The sequence below is a fragment of the Perca flavescens genome, chromosome 8, assembly GCF_004354835.1.
Source record: "Perca flavescens isolate YP-PL-M2 chromosome 8, PFLA_1.0, whole genome shotgun sequence".
Classification (NCBI taxonomy): Eukaryota; Metazoa; Chordata; class Actinopteri; order Perciformes; family Percidae; genus Perca; species Perca flavescens.
In genome coordinates this window covers 18,462,481-18,483,366 of record NC_041338.1, presented here as the reverse complement: position 1 = coordinate 18,483,366, position 20,886 = coordinate 18,462,481, and the positions used below count along the sequence as shown (strand labels likewise).

The window sequence follows — 20,886 nt, the reverse complement described above, 5'->3', positions numbered from 1 at the left end:
CAGAGGCAGAAATAAATGTGATACATTGATGAAAGGCGCATTGTAAATTTTACAACATGGTAAGAGGAAGGTGTACGCACGCTTTAATGAGGAATTGGGAAGTGGAAAAGTATACTTATAACTGTTTATAAATCTGCGCTTCAATACATTGACATATTAGGGTTTTGTGGGCTGTTTTGTTTGTTTGTTTGAAGAGTTAATATAGTTTTACTTGCCTACTACAATTTCGAGGTTTGTGTGGCTACTTTACCTGTGTTTGTATTTCCATTTTTTAAAGATAACGTTAACCTCATTGGTTCCACACATGGAAACTGAACAGTCACAGCAGCAAAAAGAACAATAATGCTATGTGACCTTAAAAACGAATAACACTTAATGACCATCTATGATGTGAAGCTTGAAAAACAAAAAATAAAAGGTATTATATGCATACACCATACATAAAGCGAAAGAAGTCTGTTGATACACAAATAATCGCACACAATTTGAGGAAATAATTAAGTTGCAGTCAATACAAAAAAATTATCTGAATGATCATTGGTGTATATCTTTACTTTATACCTCTGCTCCTAATGTATTTATTTGACAGCCACTTGTAAATACATTTAACAGTTAAGACTTTACGGTATTGGTACTTTAACTGAAGTAAACGATCTTCCACTACAAGCCAACATGAGTAAATTTGGACATTCCCATCAGTCGACTCTAGATGGGGGCAGCGCATTGGTTTGCGGAAGTAGCTAAGTTCAGCGAAGAAGAGCAGACAGAAAGATGTACCTACTGCTCGGGCTCGAAATCAAATCCATGATGGCGCTGCTGTAGCCTGTAGCTAGGGTTGTTTTGGTTTCCCTTTCACACGAACATGAAGAGGAACGTCTGACTGATGTGTAACTTGGATTTAAGTTCGTCTCCTTTAGCGTTACGATAATATGTAAGACTCACTCAGTGACCAGGACTATCCAAACCATTATTTGGTGAGTGAGTTGTTTACGACTTCTTCCTCTGTTGTGATGCTAATAATCTAGCTTTGCTAACAACAGTGCTAGTACCGTGGAGTTTGTTCTCATCCAGTCTTAATAGTCATAATAACATACATTTTAACGCTCCCATTCACCATTGCCATTTGACAGCATTGTCTCTATTATGTCAAGTCCCATTGCTCTTATTCATGAGGACTGTTGGCATTCGCCACCGGTCTTTGGATACTTGGATCATTTGGATATCTTCAGTTAAAAGAAGAAGATGAGGAGTAGCAGTGCCCTCTGCAGAAGCCACCGTTTATGAAAAGAAAGCAGACTGTTAACAAGGATGGTTATGGTCGGCGACCCATTAGAAGTGTATATAAATTCATTATTTTAAATGAATCAATATTTAAAAGAGTGGCTTAATTAAACATTTGCTTTGTTTTGGCATGTCAAAAAGTTATGGTAGACTGTGGCCGGGTTGATTCAATGGGTAGAGCAGGCGCACATACACTATCGAATAAAGTCTGAAAACCCCCCAAAAATAAAAGTTATGGCAGAGTTATTGGTGGGGAATCATATAAATAGAATGCAGTTTATTTCTATGGTGTTGAAATGATGCTGAACTGAGGTCAGAGTGTGTGCGCGTTAGGGGTGTGAATCTTCACTGGTCTCACGATACGATTCAATTACGATTATCCTGCCCACGATTCGATCCGATTCAATATCACTATGCGTCACCTCCTTAATATTATTATTTATTGCTACACATGATTTTCATCAACAAATTCAAGCCGTCAGATATACTGTATATGAACTCCCCTTTTTATTGTATCTGCTCTTAAAAAAGACACTTCCTGAATTTAGCGGAGTCTAAACAGACAGCAGACAACAGACAAAAGGCAAAAACAAAAAAAGCAGCGACCAGAAAATCAACAAGTAACATTAATAGGCAATAATCAATTATGGCCTGTCACTGCATCGATGCAGAATCGTCCACGTCCGTATCGCGATGCAATGATTCCTTTCGATACCCCTAATGTGCATGCATGTGTTAGAAGGCTGTATTTTCTGTGTGTTTGGGTATATGTCCAACATAGTCTGTGGTAAATATGCCTATGCTGAGTCAGATAAACAAAGCTTTATCCCTTTCCTTTATAGGTTCATCATTCTCTACTAAGACATTGAGGATACCAGACAGGAAACCAAAATCATTCCAACAGTAAGTTAAAACAAAAGCATTTTGGATGTTTTATAAGCATAGCAATGTAATTTGTAGTCTTTCACACAGACTTCAATCTCTAACTGGACTTTTTGGCTGTACAACTTTTTTCAGCATGCTTACATTTTGACTACATATGCTCAGCAAGTCCCTATAAAACATTGTGGTGCTTTGCTCTTTGCACAATTTCCAATGTCTTAAAGTTGTAGTCTGTAAGACGCATTTGGGACTTCCAGATTTCCTTTAAAAAACGAACCGTGTTGTTAGTGTACTTAGCCGAGCGGTGGCGAGCATCTAACCAATGTGACACAAACGCCCTACTAGCCACTGAGACAAAATGTGACATAAACTTCAGCTGATGAAGTGGAGGCCGAGGAAGAGCAGGCAGCAGGCACAGCTGTCCTCTTATTCGCCTCACTCAGGGAGGAAAGGGCCGAACGTCCCCTCGACCCTAGTGGGGCACCTTACATTGCTAACATTATTAGCTGACACAGCATGGCTAACGGTGAACAGCTAAACCAACCTGAGCATCAGAATGTGCAGGGAATCAAGAAATGAGCCCATACAAAATGTACTCCTTTTATTGATAAAATAAGGGGGGTTGTTGTTGTTGGTGGTGCTGCCTTCTCCCGAACATAATATTACGGGCCGGCCCGAGCCCAAAGTCCCCAATTTACAATGGGAGTACAATAGAAAGCAGCATAACCAGCAACTGTCAAGCTCCACCTGGGCAGACTGAGAGAGACCAACCCCTGCTGACTGACGTAAAAAGCGTAACTAACTGTGCACACGCATTTTAATTTAGGGTGGGAAAGTCACCACAGACACTCGGATCCTATTGACGAAGTAGCAAATACAGGCACTTTCATCAGTGGGTCATATACTCAATCCCCATTGTTTTAACTCACTTTTTCATAGATAGGAACCTAACAGACAATTAAGTAGATGAAAATCAGGAGACCTGTTTTCACAATTGGCTTTTAGTCTGGAAAACATCCAGTGTCATACAGTAGCTGTAATTTGAAGTCATAGTCTGACCAACACACAAACACACTCCTTTTTTCATTGTAGTGGCATATCGACGTGGTCGAAAATCAATTAGAGAGGAATACGAAGAGCGCTTCACAGCAATGGATTCAAGAGAGGTAAGGGAATATGTTGATTTCCATGGTCAGAATGTATTAGTTGGACTAATTAGTGGGGAAAACTGGTTCGTTAACAATCTTTGGTATCATAATGTTGTTTATTATGTTTTAGTCTTGTGATTAGCTTTTTATGACCATGGTATTTATAAAATTATTGAGTGTTCATTCACTTTAAATTTTTTTGTAAATCACTCCTTTAGGGGACATCAAGGTCGTATCGATTCTCATGGCACTTTTTTTTTTTTAATCTCCCTATGTATCATAATGCTGTCTTTTCAGCTCTTTTTGTTATCTTCATCTAGCTAATTATGTTTAAAAATGATTATGTGTGCTCTACAACTCTACAAACCATGCTATTAATTGAGCTTTTAGATTGCGCAGACCAGGTCATAGGAGATATTTATTTGAGTAGGGCAGCATTAAATAATCAAGGTCTTACAGACAAATTACTCGTTACATCACACAGGGTTCCCATGGTCATGGAAAACCTGGGAAAGTCATGGAATTTAAAAAATCTAATTTTTGAGGCCTGAAAAAGTAACAGAGTTAGTAAAATCCTTGAAAGTTTTGGAAAAGTCATGGAATTTAGTTTTGTGCCCAAGACGATTGTGATTGGTTTAAAGAAATGCAAACAACCCAGAGCGTTTTTTTTAGAGTTTCAATCTGATCTTGAATGACGCCGGGCAAGTGTACATTTAATATTTCATGGCTCTCTAATGATGAGACAATTTGTATTAGAGAGTTAGAGAGTCTTGAAATATTATGTAGTATGTAAGCTACATACTTGTTGTCCCAGTGTTTTTCAGACGTGCATCCAGAAATGAGTTTATAATGCAATGCATTAAAAATATGAACATAACCAACAGTTTGAGATTGATAAAGGTTTATTTTTATACAATAATTAACATTTGGAGTAAAGTATACTATACAGTTCTGTTTGGGCTATACATTGTGAATGGTCATTTAAATTTTATTATGGGTCCTTTGAAAATTCATGGAAAGGTTTTGAAATTTTACCTATGAAAATGTGTGGGAATGCTGATCATAGCATACTTTTGGACATTGCGATGTCAGTTGTCATCATAGGACTAGGTAAATGTATGGTTTAAAATGGGGATATAATTGTAATTTCCCCACTGGGGATCAATAAACAGTATAAATTATAAATTAAATTATTATACTTTCAAACATTCTGTCTACAAATGTAATTTGTGTAAAGAGTAGCTATATTATGTAAAATGTAATATTGTGTTGTTTCAGGTGAAGGTCCATCGAGTTGTCAATATTGTTGAAAAGAGGAGCCCCATGCCTCGGCCACTTGTGGAATTTGACAGAGGTTTTGGTGATGACCAGTGGTATGGTGGTCCTCGAAATTACCCGGAAGCAAGAGAATGTCCCGGTGAAGGCAGTTACCCACCCAATGATCGCCAGTACTTTGATGGCAATTTTCACAGAAATGCATCACCCCCACGAAATGTAAGACACGCTTGGTATGCCATATTTATAAACAAACTAACATCTGTTTTGTGTTACAGGTTGTAAAACAAGCCATAGTAAAGTGTCTGTTTAAGTGTTGTTTTTTTTAATCATTTTTAGCTGATTAAATAGAAACATTAAGAAATGGCATACCAATGTGTATGACTCCAATTTAAAGTGTCAGAAAGTTAAGAACAGAATGCCAGGTTACATTACTTTAATTGGGTTCTTGTAGGCCTTTTTGTAGTTCCCAACAACATCATCAATCATCAATTTGCAGAATTTTCCAATTAAAAGTTCCCTGTTGTGTTTTCTTGTAAACAAAGTTATGTTGACATTCAATATTAGTCACCAAAATATAGTGTTTATCCTTGAGGTCTAACAAATGTGTTGATTGCATTTCCATCGTCATAAAACACTTTGTACATTGTTCACATCCATGTCTACAAGGAAACTTCTTCGCTGTCTTTGCTGGCATTGCAGCATATTTTTTGTGCACTTTCGCCACTTGTTGATCAGTGGAATAGTGTAAAACCACTGGCAGGAATGTGTACCACGTCACTCGTGTGCTAAAATGCATTTGCATCCTCATGGACATACACAAGATAAACAAAAACAAGGATCCATTCATAGATAACCCCTCCATAAGCTTCTAGAGGTCAAAATCTCCACAGGGAACCTTTATGATTGTTGTATTTGTTATTTTGTTTTCAGGAGGGCCCGCACTCCCAACAGTCTTATGGCAGAGATGATTTGAGGCATCAGTTAGGTTCAAGGTAATTAATATTGATTCTTCGACTAACTACTGTTTGTTTGTCACATCCTGGTTATGTCAGATTGTCAATTGCTTCACTGAATTAGTTGTGTAATGCATCATACTGCCCACAGGGTGGAGGCAGAGTTCTGTCTTTTAAAAGGTGAACATCATTAGCTTGATAGATATTAAATGACCAATGTGGTGTGACTTTCTTTTATGTAATATCATTGAGAAAATATGGGTCCTTTTTAATTATTTACTCTTACAGTCCACCTAATAGTAAATAGTATAACATCTATTATTACAAAGTGTTGCTTTGGCAAATGTCTTGCTAGAAAAGTATAGCTTTGTAAAGTATATTTAGGAAGCATAATTCAATTATCTGTGCCCACACTGCTCTTGAGATAATCAGAAGAGCTTAACCCCACAAGTCCAGCAGCTATAACTTCTACATCAACAGACACTCTTCTCGCCCCGGCCACTTCAACATACCAACAGTTTACGGGCCCAGGCTCCCCTTTCCAGGAGTCATACCAGGCTAGAGAGGGGGACAAAGGGCACTAGTGTCTACTCACTCAGCCAAACAACCCCACCCCCACCCCTTACCCCACCCTGAGAGGAAAAACAGCTGGACCACTCCCTCTTCAGTCCAACACCCACACACTTCTCAGATATTCTGAGCAGCGTATCTCTTGTGTCTCTTTTGGTCCTTTCTGCATTCAATTTCAATTAAATTTATGTGAGATATATTCAAGTTCCAAATTACCCTAAAATCTGTCTGTTTAATGTTTTTATTTTTTATTTTATTATTATTATTTTGTTTTTACACAGACTAGGACTGAGGATTTGAACCTCCATCACATACATGGGAAACACATTATAAATAGATATTTTGATAGCCAGTATGAACAGGAGGAATGATTACAACAACCAAAATATGTGACTTTAAACGTGACTATTGTTTTAAGACAGACTTGAAGAACTGTCACAAACCTAAACCATTCTTTAGTGGCACCCATGTAATACTGCTCCATTGTTTAATCAGAACAGTATAATAGCAGTGTTTTTGGTTTAGGAAAAAAAAGAAAAGCAAAAGGAATACAAATGCAAATATTATCATCAGGTGTTTGTTTTGTCTCTTGGGACCCACAGTTATTTTTAGCTTCATGAATTGATTGTCAGTATGAAGAGTTTACTTTATTCAAAAATAAGGTATGGCCTTTTCAATATGTGTAATTTCTGAATGAAGGTCTGTCTGATAAATGCTTAATTTACTCTAAAGAATTTTTTTTTCCAAAATAAAGAACAAAACTTTTTTTTCTTTTTTCGTAGCCTTTTGATGTTAGTTTTGTACTGCATGGATGGCAATTCAGTGTTTGGCAGAATGCAGGCTGGGTCTTGGCTACTTCAAACAGACCATGAGTCGTAAAAGTTTGAAGCCTTGTTAGACCTGCTCTCTGTTTGAGATGTGGCTTGAGTTCAGACAGAGGCCATGACAACCAGGTGCCTTTGGGTCATTTATACTTCTGGACCTTAAGGTTGTTGTTTGGACACAAGCTTTGAGCCTGGAAAATCATAAAAGATGTAGGTGCACTAAACGCTTCTCAGTTCTTGTGTTAGGCCTATCACACGTTAGGTACATGCATTTTACATTGCATGGTTGAATAAAAAGTTTGGTGACAGTGCTTTGTGACTTCACCTCCATATTTAGGCTTAATCATGGCTCTGCCTACAATTTCAGACAGATAGGACTAAAGGAAGACCAAAATTGGTCCAGCTGTCTGCCAACAGTTGCATGTGCCAAAGTGGAAGATTGCCTCAATTCCACAAATTGATCAGTGCCCCACCGAGATTAAATTTAAGTCTTTGTGGTTTTGTCTTCTATTTATTCTGTTTCCATTACCCATCTTAAGGCGTTCACTGATGAATACTTTTTCTTCTTAAACCTTGATCACATTGAATTCACACTTTAATCATATTTTTCCTGGACCTTTCTTTACCCATCAGTTATTGCCAGGTTGCAGAGCAGCTTTGCCAGTGATTGATTTGTCTGAATCTGTATTTCTTTTATGTTTTTTAGGAACAGTGGCCGAGGTAGTTCCTATTTCCGCAGCAGAGGTCGAGGGTCAGGCCCTCCTTTAAGGTCAGTGCCAGACAGAAAAGCAGAGTCACTGCCCCCGCATGATTTTCTAGTATAAATATATCAAACTGCCAAGAAGGGAGCTTCCAATCAAAATTATTAAAGGGCATTTTATTATTATTATTATTATTATTATTATTGTATTAATTGACATTCAAACACACTATATCTCACTCAATGTGCACATTTAAAGAAAAAAAAAGCATTTATTAACAATCAGTCAATTTTTCAGGTGAAGCTCCCTCAGAAGAATTAATGCCAAACATCTCTGCAGATATTCAATAATTACATTTTAAGAAAGTAATATTAATTAATAGTCAGTATTATATCCCTTATTTTAAGTACAGGACACTTTGAAAATTGTATTCCTTCCTCAAGCTGTCATATCAACACACGAATGGATACATACGTGTATAGACATTGTCATCTAAAGCACTCAGGACTCCTGAATTTGTTGATTGTTGCTTATTTTCGTAGAGAAGACCACGGTGACTACAGGAGCTCTCTATCTGTAGTAAAACGGGATCGCTCTCCCGGAAGAAGGGACACCCAGCCACTTGTACCTTCCCGCTCTGGATCAAACACCAGCAACAAGAGCTTCTCCCCCGACAGGGAGAAAGGCTTCAGCTACCAGCAGACGCAGCAAAGGCGTAAGTATTAAGTATTCCGTGGATTTCGTACAGCTAAAGTTTATAGATTTGAAAAAGCCTCAGTTACGATCTAACTTTTAAAAGGAATGAAAGAAAGTGATACCAGACAAACAGGAAGAGTTGTAGCAGGCTTTATTAATCATGTATGGCACTGACCTATTTTATGAAAATACAATTTTTTGTTGAGTCCATTAGCTTTCTCATGAAGCATGTTTGTGTCATACATGTATCCACACTTCTTATGAATATCAATAATGAAACTGTGGCATAATAGCATAGGCAGAGAAAACACTCTCCTCCTCTGTCTTATACCTTTTTCTTTTTTTAAACATTTTGCAAAAAACTAGGAGTGACGGACTTTGCTGTCTGACCTGCTGTGGATTGTATGACATCCAATAACACTGCACCACTCTGAACTGCCTGTGATTGGCCACAGCCTGCAAAACCTGAAGGAGCACATATAATAGGAGTGCAACAGTGGAGTTGTGAATTCACCCATATCTAGCAGTGTTTCCTCTATGTTGATTTTGCCGCGGCAACATTTCTGCCGCCACGGTATCAGAAATAGGGCAGACACATTAGTACGTTTTTTGTCCCTGCAGCTGTTATACCCTCTGTAATGACAACAAAAGAGGCCATTTTCCCATTTCACAGGGGCATACGTATAATTATAATGTCTAAAGGTATTAAGCCATTCCAGGTGAAGCATCTGTTTTCAGAGGTGGTGTGTAATGTGAAGGGTCAGGGTGTGCTGAAACACGTTAAAATGTTAATTACACTAACACGACACACACTTTTTTGAGACTGGGGAAAAGGATACCCTTGGTTTATTGGGGTTTTGGCTTTAGATTCAGAACCTGACCTTTTCTTCAGTGAGAAAGCAGTTCATGCACTGGCTTAATGATGCCTTCAAAATCACTTTGGGTCTTTCATTTTACATGCTTTCTTTTGTGACTTCTACAGGCTTTAGAACTTTAAGTTAATTTATTTCAAGTAAAGTCTTAGCAATGTTGAGCTCAAACATTTATGGATTCACATTTTACAAAAATCTAGTTTAAAGTGATCTGACATAAGCAATATTATTAGTCTTAGACAAAGCAGTGTGGACAGTAATTTCTTCAGGGCTTTGATTTTTAAGACACAAACATATTAATGCGTTGAAAGCTTAGCTCCGTCTCGTGCCACTCTTTGAAGATGCAATAAAACTGTGAGAAAACAGTTGTACCTCCCAGCTCCACTGCCATGTGGGATAACAATTAGACCAGCACAGCAAAGTACACACAAATAGAGTTTTAGTGATTGGGTATGTATGCTAAGCTTTGTCATGCACACAGAAGCTGTGTGCAATGTCTTTTTACAAAAACTTGGTCAATGATGACTATGGGCCCAACACCTGCAAGGCTTGGTGTAATGTTCTGGTGAACTGGCAGTAGGGGAGCAGTTGAAGGCCTTTGGGGCCTTGGTGGACTGAACTCCATTCACAAAAATTGTCTGTTACAATGTGGAATGTCACCTAGAGAGTGTTTCAAACTATAGTAGATACAGTTGGGCCTCTGGAACCAAACATGTGGATGTGTGCTGGACTCACACCTTTTCCCAAGACATTTAGCATTTAGAACCACCTCCCCCCCACATATTTCCAACATCATAATTAGGGTGGCTACGTCCAACAATTTTTGTCTAAATGTGTCCACTGTTATCCCCATTTGAACAATTTGAACATCAAGCCCCTCTGTACTAGGATTGGGTTAAAATAATGGATTCTCCAATTTAAATCGATCTTTGTTTGAGTGATCAGATATCGTAAAAAATATAAGATATAAGTAAAAAATATGGATTGCTTCTTGCTTGAATAATTTACAGCATTAGTTCTCTGGGATTCTGTTTTATATCCAAGGAAAATTGGTATTATAACTGATATTCCCCCAACCTAATTGATATTGAATCGAATCGGAAATGTAATCAAATCGGGACCTTGTGAATCAGAATCGATTTGGGAAATTATTGACAATACCCAGCTCTACTCTTTACCATGGCAGGCTTTTTTGCCCCTTCAAGTCTGGCTATTCGGAACAGCTATAACACTTTTACCTTTACACATAAACAAAATATTGTATTAACTCATTTGTTTTATGTATGTCTGTATGGTCCAAACTACAGTATCTGATTATCCAGCCTTTTTGGAGTCTTTGTGGGTCCCCGAGAGAGCTCCACCTGGGGTCTGCATAGTCCCCGCTGAGACTTAAATTAAGATGGAGGTTTTACCTTGGCTCACTCTTAATCATTGTGGGAGATTCCTTCAGTAAAAACAAACAACATATTTGTTTTTTTTTCCAGACACATTGGAGCCAGTAGAGGACAATATTTCAATTTAGGCACAGCTGAACTCCTCAACCACTATTGTGTGGGAGGATCCCCACCAGGGAGTATTAAAAAAAACAGTGATATATACTGTTCAGCTGCCTCATAAGGCCTTGGCTTCACAATTGTGCACAATGACAAGAGTAATTGTTTGATGTCTTACAGTAGAAAGTAATTATTCCCCGTCACAGACCACTAGGATGCTCCCCCAGAGTTTATATTAATACAGAGCAAAATAAGATAAAAGACTGCTGTGATCGCCCGCATGTATTCTTTAAATCAACCTCTTTTTATAGTTGTTTCCCCTCAGTCAGACCTTTTTATTTACAGTAGTTATCTGAGCAGAATCATCTGCATGTTTTCTTCCTGTTCTTTCCATTTCCATCTGTAATGAGACTTTCTCCATAGATAAGACCAGTGTGCTGACGAGCCACACTCCCAGCAGCTCTATGGAGGAGTCTCCTCACAGCTCTGGATCTTCAAAGGTAAAAGCAGCATTTGATGGCAATCGCAACCTGCTCTTACAAGAAACATGTTGCAGTGGGTAAAAAAAAGAATAAAATGAAATACAGTAGCATCTACTGAATTTGTACCGTTGGACTTAATGTAACAGCTTGAAGCAATCTCAATTATGTGAGCTGCGCAGAGGTGTGTGTATATATACTGCAATTACCTACAATTATCATCTTTACATTGCATAAGTATAGCAATAGGATTGGGCATCGAGAACCGATTCCTACTTGGAATCGTTCCAAAAATTACGATTCCATTGGAATCATTTCTTTATTGGAATCATTTGGAGGATTTGGTTTCAAATCCGATCATTGGTTCCAAATTTAAGATGCGCAAGTTTTGGTTTCCGTCGCAGCCAGGTGCTTGTTGTGTTGCAGCCGTGGAGCACAGTAAGCGGCGCTCTAGTCTTGGCTTTGTTTTACGCCCGGTAAAACTGCAAACAACCATGGAATCAAAATAAAACTTTCCTCTTATTTGTGAAAATAGGCATGTCACCCGTTTCAACTGTACCCCTCAAAGAATTGGAAGGGAGAATCGGAATTGGAATCAGAATTGTTAAAATCCAAACGTTGCCCAACCCTACATAGCAACACCTTTGGTAGAACATATTTACTCCCCAGCAAGACAAATGGAATTTGTTGCATAATTCTTGTGATCACACCACCACAGGTTTATGATATTACCATAACTGTTTTTATTGTAATTAACATAGCTCATGTATAAAACACTTTTCCGGTCTTATGGTGTCTTTAAATCCATCAACTTTATTGCAGTGACAATGTAACTTTTACATATAACTGCACAGTATATAGTTACAGTATATAAATATACAGAACATGTGTAGGTAATGGGCCAAAAACACCAGTATGGTACTATAAAGACTAAAATTACATACAAAAGAATGTTCTTTGATTCCTGGACATTTAGGTCAAGTTTCCTGAAACTGTAAGTATAACGGACTGATCTATTTGTGTCAGTGGGCCTTTACTTTGATCTTTGGCTGGAAGGATCCTTTAATCAGAGAGATGTGCTGTACGTATATGGTACCTCTTTTCTGTTTACTGTTGACATGCGGCATGCATAATGAGACATGTACCAAAACAAGAACTTAACACACGTAAGAGAGCAGGGTTGTCTCTATTATTTGAAACACTTTGAAATCAGAACCAGCTTCTAAACCTGGTGACCTTAGTTCTAACCCTTGACTTTTGGCCTGGCAGGAAAAAAGTCCTGCATTTGTAGCGGAGACGGAGGAGGTGGTTGCTGCCAGCATGGAGCCAAAGCTGACACCAGAGGAAGACCTGAAGGCTCGCCGGTTGGAGGCCATTAAGGCTAAGGCTCTTGAAATTGAGAAGGTAGTAAGATTTTCTCCATAAAACAACCTAACTTCTGTGGATTCTCCATATTATAACTAGTCTCCGCTGGGACATTGTAACCCCAAAACTAAGGCTCTGAATGGGTTCACCTTACTGTGTGGTTGCCCTATGTTACATGTGTGGGCTTTACCCTGATCTCAAGGTGCATCATGTATCCAGAAAACCCTTTTACACTAGCTTAACGATTTGGCTGAGAGTCAAGGGATTGTTGTAAAAGGTGTACATGTATAAATGTGCCTTGGCATGCTACACTTAATAATCAACAAACTTAGAACCATTTTTTAGTAGAGAGAAGGCGGATAAGTCAGCAGAAAAGTCCTTAGCACCTCAGGTTGTGATGCCTTTTGTGGCCAGCTATTTGGAGTTGCACTTTTTTCCCTCCCCTTCATCGCTCTGCACTACAGTACCACTTATCTGTTCCCGTTAAAGCAGGGCAGGAATTGCCCTGCAGGATGCATGCGGCCCACCCACAGTGTGGTACGTCTCTTGGCATTAGCACACACATGCTTACCCTGCCATTTCCAACTGCTTCTACAGACGTGGTGAGAGGCAGAAACCTCTACCGTGTCTTTACTGTAACATCTGCCCCAGGCTCAGTTAAACACACACCAATCCATCACTGCTCTGTATTGCCAAACTGAGCAGATCAGGTAGTGGGCAGAGCTGGATCTCGTAACTCCTGATTTTGAAGGAACGGCTCCAATCCACAGCAGTTAGTGTAAACAAGTGTGTCACATACACCAAAATGAAGTACTCCATCCTTTTCTTGTCTTTCCTAAATGGGCTATTTGTCTGTTCAGCAAGGTCTTAAAGGTGCCCTGCCATACAAAACCGTTTCTACTTGCATTTTTTGAAATATGTTAGGTCCATATGTGTTTGTGAATGTGAAAATGAACTGCTACCTCCTTTTGTCAGCTCTAGCCACTGAAAAGAAATAAGCAGAGAAATCAGGGCAATTACAAAAGCTAGTCAGTCGGACATCATATTGCCTGAGCTCATTACTATTCATTAGCTCGCCCAGTTGGGCTGGGTAAAGGATTCTGACAGCCAGGCTCTCATTGGCTAGCTGTTAGCCAACAGTGTTGGGCAAGTTACTTCCAAAATGTAATACATTATAGATTACTAGTTACTGTCATTTGAGAGTAATTAGTTATATTACAATATTACTGTCTCTGAATTGTAATGCGTTACACTACTTTTGCATTACTTTTGAGTTACTTTCACCAAAATAAAAGCGGAAGTTTGACTTGGCAGCTAGCTTGTGAATTTCACCACTGGATCAATAAATCATCTTTATCCACTTTAATATATCACAGATTATTCATAATATTTTGTATAATTAATATGAATATGCAAAGTAACTAAAGCTATAAAAAATAGATAAGTAAAACGTACAATAGGCAAGTAGGAGAAAATGAAAATACTCAATTAAAAGTACCATACAGTTGTATTGAAGTACGGCATTGTTGTAAAATGTTTGTTTAAAGCACTTGAATAAGAAATTCATGTTGTTTAGTTTAAAACAGTCTAAAGGAAATTGTCAATTATAGTGTGATTAAAACTCACTAGTTACATTATTTACAGTACTTGATATACAGCTGACATGTGAAAAGGTACACAACCTTATTTGTTCAACAGTAATTTAATTTTACTGTGAACCGTTACAGGAAGTGCTTTTATTTTGAAGTAGCCTACACGGAAGTTGTCTGTTGTGTACCTTGTGTACTCTTGCTAGCTTACTGAGATGTAACTGTTATGCATGTTGTTGATGCAACAAATACTGTCTATGGATGCAACCTATGGATGCAACATGTCCGTCAAGCTAAGTTGCTCACTTTCTTGTTTGTAAAACTGCAACCGTAATAATTATTACCGTTCATGACGGAAACGTATTGAACAGTAAATGGTCACAGTAAAAGACAAGCGTTTTTGGTCGCCAAGCCATTCCACTACAGAGTTACTCTCCACGGCTGATAAACTGCAATGATTTACGTGTAAGCAAGCCTAAACATTAATTCCCGACATGTTTAAATCTGTCAGCAGCTCGGACACACTGCTGTCCGAGCTGACGTACCGTCACCTGTTGGGACACAGATGTTATGAAATAATACTCACGGCTTTTTTTTCCTGTGAACAAATGCTTCGCGGTGTTGGGAAATTCTTAAAAAATGTTGCGTTAAAATGCGTTGTAACTCGCGTTACTGAGATTGTAACGGATAATAATATTACTGAAATTTAATTGGTAATGCGTTATATTACTGCGTTACAGCAAGAAAGAATACATTACTGTAATTGCATTACCTTCCTGTAGTCTTCCTGTAGGCTTTTATACCACGCTAGAATGGCTTGAAACAAGGTAACCAAGGCATTTTTTACAGAGTCCATGGTAGAACTTCAGACATTACCACAAAGTAATGAAATACGTGTGGCAGGGCACCTTTAATACTGTGTATACAGCCCTGTTAGCATGGGGCCGGATCATTCGGAAATGGATTCGTCACAACAGCATAACTAATTGTTTTTCGGCCAAGAGCTTGTTGTAATGCATACTTTCTGTGGGTGTTTCAGGGTTCTAAATGACATTAGAAAATCAAACAAGTCAATTTGACACCGTAAACATCCCTGCTTGTGACACTGCTTGTCATGGGAATTTAAAATATTAAATGATTTTGTTACAGGTGTAATGACCAGCATGCAGTTGTTTTGTAAACCTTGTGAAGCAAGAAGTTGAACAATGGAGCAATTTATCATATTTTTGGGACTGATGACGGAACAAATATGAGCATGTAAAATAACAACAAATAGAAAATATACTGTATAGTCAAAACTTAGCTGCCTGGGAGTAATTTTCAGAGAAGTCCATTCATCATCCCAATCAGCGCAAATGAAACATATCCATTTCAACTATTAGCCCCTCCATTGAGAGGTCCGGTTTGCGACTTGAGTGATTAAAATGGCTCTTTTAATATCCCCTAATGTGTACCAGCTCTCAAGTCATTACCCCACTTCCCTTATTATGCAGGACCCCTGCCTGCATCAATGCTCATTTAAACAGAGCCTCACTAAATGTCCATGTGAGTGCCTTATGTATAATCACACTCAAACCCCCAACCTCCACCCAGTACCCCAGCACACTCCTGTCATGTTCACAATTTGGACCTCCACAAACATCCGATTTGGGCAGAAGCCCACTTTTTAAGGCTTCTCCTTAGGGCCCCTAGTGTTGCTGTTTCTCTTGGGGCTCCAGCCCATCCTGTGTGGCCCCTTAGTATCAGACTTAAAGATCAGCTCATGGCTCCCACTCTAGGGGAGGGGGCGGCTCTCTGCAACCTTTTCTCACAATGTACGGAGCATACTCGGGTCAAAAGCACCCTTCCTGTTTGTTCAAGTAACATGGGAGCAGTTTTTACAAAAATAGCAGGCTGATTAAAGTCACTCCTGCTGTAATACATGTGGAATAATGCTCTTCATCTCACACACATCTACATGCAAAGTCATGCGCATATAAATGTACGCATATGATAGACCACAGTCTCCAGTACCAAGAAGGGAAATTTCTTAATTTGAGTTCATAGTTCATTAGAAGGACACTTTTTCCAGCCCTTTCCTCAAGGCTTTCAAGTGTGTAAAACTGTGTATACAGGATATAATGAAGTGAAAATGTAATCACTGTCAACAAAGGTTGTAGCTTGGGAAAAGCTTAGGAAGGTTTTGTTTTGAAAGATGGCAAACATAATCAACCCTAAGTGATTAGAGGGGTACTGGTTTGTGGGACATATACCACATGTTAGTGTCTCATTTAGTCCATGTTTCCTCTCAGATCTTCAAACCTGGAACCAATCTTTGCCTCTCCTGAATAATGCTCACTTAGTGAAGATGTTTAACAAAGGAGAAATCTGCCCTTAAGAGGCAGTGGTGTGGAAATCCACCTGTGTAATGTTAAATAAAAATCATATGAAAAGATAAAAAAATAGCCTGGAAAGAGACTAATACAGCCTGTAGACAGATGGAAACCTGTGTTGTTGATCGAAGAAAACCTGTGTTGTTGAATGAAGTTGACCCTGAGCTTAGCTGGCCACACGTGTGGTGAGTCTCTCACTTCCTTGCGGTCGGGGCTAAAGACTATCATTATGTGGGGCCGCGAATTCGCTTGACATGATCTGCAGACATTAAATCATCAGCATGAGTCCAAACATCTCCCACAGTCTGGGATATTTCTGTCGGAGTTTACTCGACGTGCCTTCCTCTGTTTGTGTACAATGCATGTTGTAATACAGTGATAATAACCTGTATTGCTATATTATTCATAGTCATAATAGTTATTTTACCCTATCATAACATTTGATACATTTTTCCCTGTAACAGGAGCAAACATGGTTTGAATTGTATGTACTGTACCACAGAATGTGGGTTAGGGATGCGGGAATGAACAAATAGGCCTAGCTGTGCATCAGTTATCTGAACGTGCTGTAGCTAGTTCAGCAGGGGAATAATCAAGGGAGAGAGAGAAATAAAATGTTTAAAAAGCCATGAAGGAGAATTGAAGTGAGCTAATCATTGTAATTAGCAGGTAGAGCAGAACATTCATTTTCTCCCACCAAGTTTTGTGTGTGTAATTTTATAATTTCACATAACCTTATTTAGCCTACTTTAGTCCTAGTCTGAATCACACAATTCACAATGAATTGAACACCTGGGATGTTTGTCTCCCTGGCAATATATATGCTCAATAGCCTCTCTTTTAGACTTTTGCTTTAGGGCCTTTCTTTTGCTTGAAAACACGCATTTCCCATGTGGCACATTGTTTCCATCCTTATTGTTCCAAACTGAATGTCATATTATTTTTGTTTCTTTGACCTTTTCTGTGTGTTCAAAGCACCACCTAGCCAAGCTCCCTGCCAGGTTTTGATGGAAAAGATCGTCTTGATACAGACTGACAAATTTCTTTAAATAATTGTATACTCACAGTCACACCTGGTGTTTTCTTTCTTTTCTCTCTGTCATATCCTTCAGTAAATTATAGATTACAGACACTTTTCTTGCTTAAAACAGTCATGAAATTCTCATCAAGTGCAGTTAAGTCATGTGACAGGGATAACATTTACAAAAGCTTTCGTGATCGCTATACATATTGATGGATACATGATCATGAGTTAGCGTAGATACACATTATGTAATGTGTATCTAGGCAAAGACACAGCAGTTGTGGTTCTAAATTTCCCCATAGCTGACAGAACTCTGGAATATAGCCGTTTAACCGGTTAACCTCACATTCTGCTCAAGACTGGACTCTGATTTAAGTTGACAGGCAGCATTTTTCTTTTCAAAGTTAACAAAGCTGATGGCCTGTCTTTTATTGAATTTAACAGACAGTTAATGTTTAATGAGATACTGTCGTCTAATTTTGTTCTGCAAAAGCCTACGTTCCTGAAATGGTTCTGCGGTCTGAACATGACACAGATATACAGTTCCTACAGGAAGCTGCAACCATTCAAATCATTACTTCAAAGAAGTAGGTCGTATCTCCTGACACTTCAGTAGAGTTGATGCAAAGTTTTCCATCTAATGAAGTGATAACCTACAGCTGATTAAAGAATATAAAGCATGGTCTCTAAAAATAGATATATAGGGGATGATATGTTTTGGGGGTTAAATATGTCCGCCTGTTTTTGTAAGTAGACGTGTATATAATCTTTACTGGTAATTTTATTGAATTTCTTACTTGTAGTGGCCAAGAGAGTGGCTGTTTGAAGATATGAGAAGCCTTCTGTCTGCCCCAGTGACTCTTAAGCCCCTGACACACTAACCCGATAATCGGCCGTCGGACAGTCTGGCGAGGTCAGTGACTTGAGTCTGTTCGGTGTGTTCCGTGCCTTCGTCCATTGGAGGGGCCGTGGGCCTTCATTTTGGCCGATTTGACATGTTGAATCGGAAGGCGGGCACTGCCAGCAGTCGGACTCAAATGATCAATCTGATTGGTAGAGTGCTAACCCGGAAACGAAGAGCGGGATGAGCGTGACTAGAGTCTCTCAAAATCAGACGAAAATCTTTTAAACTGACCTTTGTCGATCTGAAATGAAGACAGATTCAGCAACTGCATGGCCTATTTCTCGCTTAAAATGTTTTCAGAAACACGTTTCGGTGAACTATTTTAGTACAATATGAGATTGTATTCTGAACAAGCTGCCATGACAGTCTGGCTTTGAATTTCCGGAGAAACCAGACCCACGTGACGCATTCGTCCAATCAGCTGCCGGTTTTCATTTTTGGGCGACAATACAGATTAGCGTCGCCTGCTGTTATGGAGACGTATTACGTCTTGTCGCTTCGGTGTGTTCCGAGGCACTTTTTTTACCAACTCGGGAAGACTGATCAGTCCAACTGCCTTTTCTGGCGAGGGTCGGCCTCTGGTTGGTGTATCTGGGGCTTAATTTGAGGGGAGAGGTGATCTGGGCTGCATTAACTCATCCTTGGAGGACCCCGATGTCCCAGATTGCTCTTTGGCCGGCTGGTGTAGCCCTAAACATCTAGGGTGGCCTCAGTGCAGGGCCTCACATTTAGCCTTTTTTCTCCAGGTGATAAAGATGTTGTGAGCTTGCACCTGGGACTCTAATAAAGGATTTAACAGCCATTTTGGGTCAGCAGTAAAATCTGAGAGGGATGTGAGAGCTTGTTACAATGTGGTGTGAAAGAATGCTACGGCACATTAACATACTCTGACACCTCATGTCCTTTTTGTTATGGGTGGACATGCACTTAAATAGGCTCGCATGCACACATTCACACAGCTGTTTCATGGAAAACACCAATTTAACAGAACTGGGTTCATTAAGTTCACAGCTTGGCGTTGATACAAAAGCTGGTCTGTAGTATTCAAAGAGCTGTCAGATAGAGATGCTTACGTATTTGTGAGGTCAGTTGAAATTTCCTTTTTGTATTCTATTAAATCTGTATGCAATAAGTATTCTATGTGCATAAAATACCAACATAAGGGGATGCTCAGTGTTGTACCTTGGCCACAGAGCCTCTTTCCGATTTGGTGTTCAGCCTTTGAAGTAAAGGCACAGTAATAGTTAAAGGCACTATCTTGGTTCCAGCCTAAAACTCAAGGCAACCACACCACCAAAATTAAAAAAACTGGACGGCTTTGCTCTCAGGTTGAGTTTTTTTTTTTTCTTTTTTTTTTTTAAACTTCATGTAAATTCAATATATGAATAACCCTTTAATTTATATTGACCTGGAAACATTCATGAGTGCCTCAAGAACAAACTAAAAATAAAAAAGTGGAGTACAACTATACACTATATACTTCATTGTATCATTATGAATATTGACATTCTTGACCGGATTGTTTTATGTTCAGCATTACAGGCTGGACTGTGAGACATTCCGCACAGTGGTGAAGATGTTGGTGACCAAGGAACCCAGTTTGGACAATCTTCTCCAGGCTCCACTGGATGAGAACCTGCTGGAGATCAAACAGCGCTGCCTAGATTCCCTCAGGCACTTTGTGAAGGAGCTGGACGAGGTATTAGAGCAGCCGGATACCTCGGCGTAAGCCACAGGTCATAAAACAATAAAATGAGTTGTTTGCGTGTTTTAATTATGTTCTTTTAATCAAATAATAGTAACTGATTCATTTTAATATTCATATGTATTATTAAGTAATGACAGGATATCTGGAGGTGGCACTTTTCCACATGCTGAAACATAATAGAATTTAAGACTCAATGCTAAATTAAATAATTGTTCCAATGGATACAGTGAAATATTAGTATTTTAAGGAAAATCAAAGGGCACAAGACAGTGTCTAACCTCTGCAGTGTTTTTACCATGACCAATGTCAAATTATTATGTTCAGTCCATTACTGATGACAGATTTTAAATGGATATAAATGAAATATATGCTTGGTCTTATTGTTGAATTATTCTGTAAGAGCACTAGCAGAAAAAATGACATAGTCAAATAATTAAACTTTCCTATCACAACCTTTTACTTTTTAGGGATATGAATTATGTATAATATATTGCGTTTCCAGCATCTGTATATCTTGCAGATGAGGCTGCAAGAGCAACTGATGCTAACTGTAACAAGTATTCTTGAACCAGTATCGAAGGGTCTAACTCTATATGCTGTTTTACAGTGCAGCGCTTTTTAAATATAGAAGTAGGTCATGAATTTGTTGTCTTCTTTTGAGTTGTAATCAAACAGCTTATTACCTTTTACATAGATGTGTGGTTAAACTTTTGTAAATAAAAGCTTGGATTAAGTGATGTCTCCTCT

General features: G+C 38.8%; 1 protein-coding gene across 1 annotated transcript; it reads left to right on the top strand.

The window, feature by feature from the left end:
• Positions 1–699: 699 nt before the first annotated feature.
• LOC114560423 (periphilin-1) lies at positions 700–20,876 on the top strand. Its single transcript, XM_028585785.1, has 10 exons — positions 700–974; positions 2,124–2,184; positions 3,256–3,329; positions 4,590–4,805; positions 5,520–5,581; positions 7,643–7,705; positions 8,180–8,352; positions 11,122–11,198; positions 12,447–12,581; positions 19,966–20,876. Coding segments are annotated over exons 2-10 (996 nt in total). The 5' UTR covers positions 700–974; positions 2,124–2,183; the 3' UTR covers positions 20,161–20,876.
• Positions 20,877–20,886: the final 10 nt, after the last annotated feature.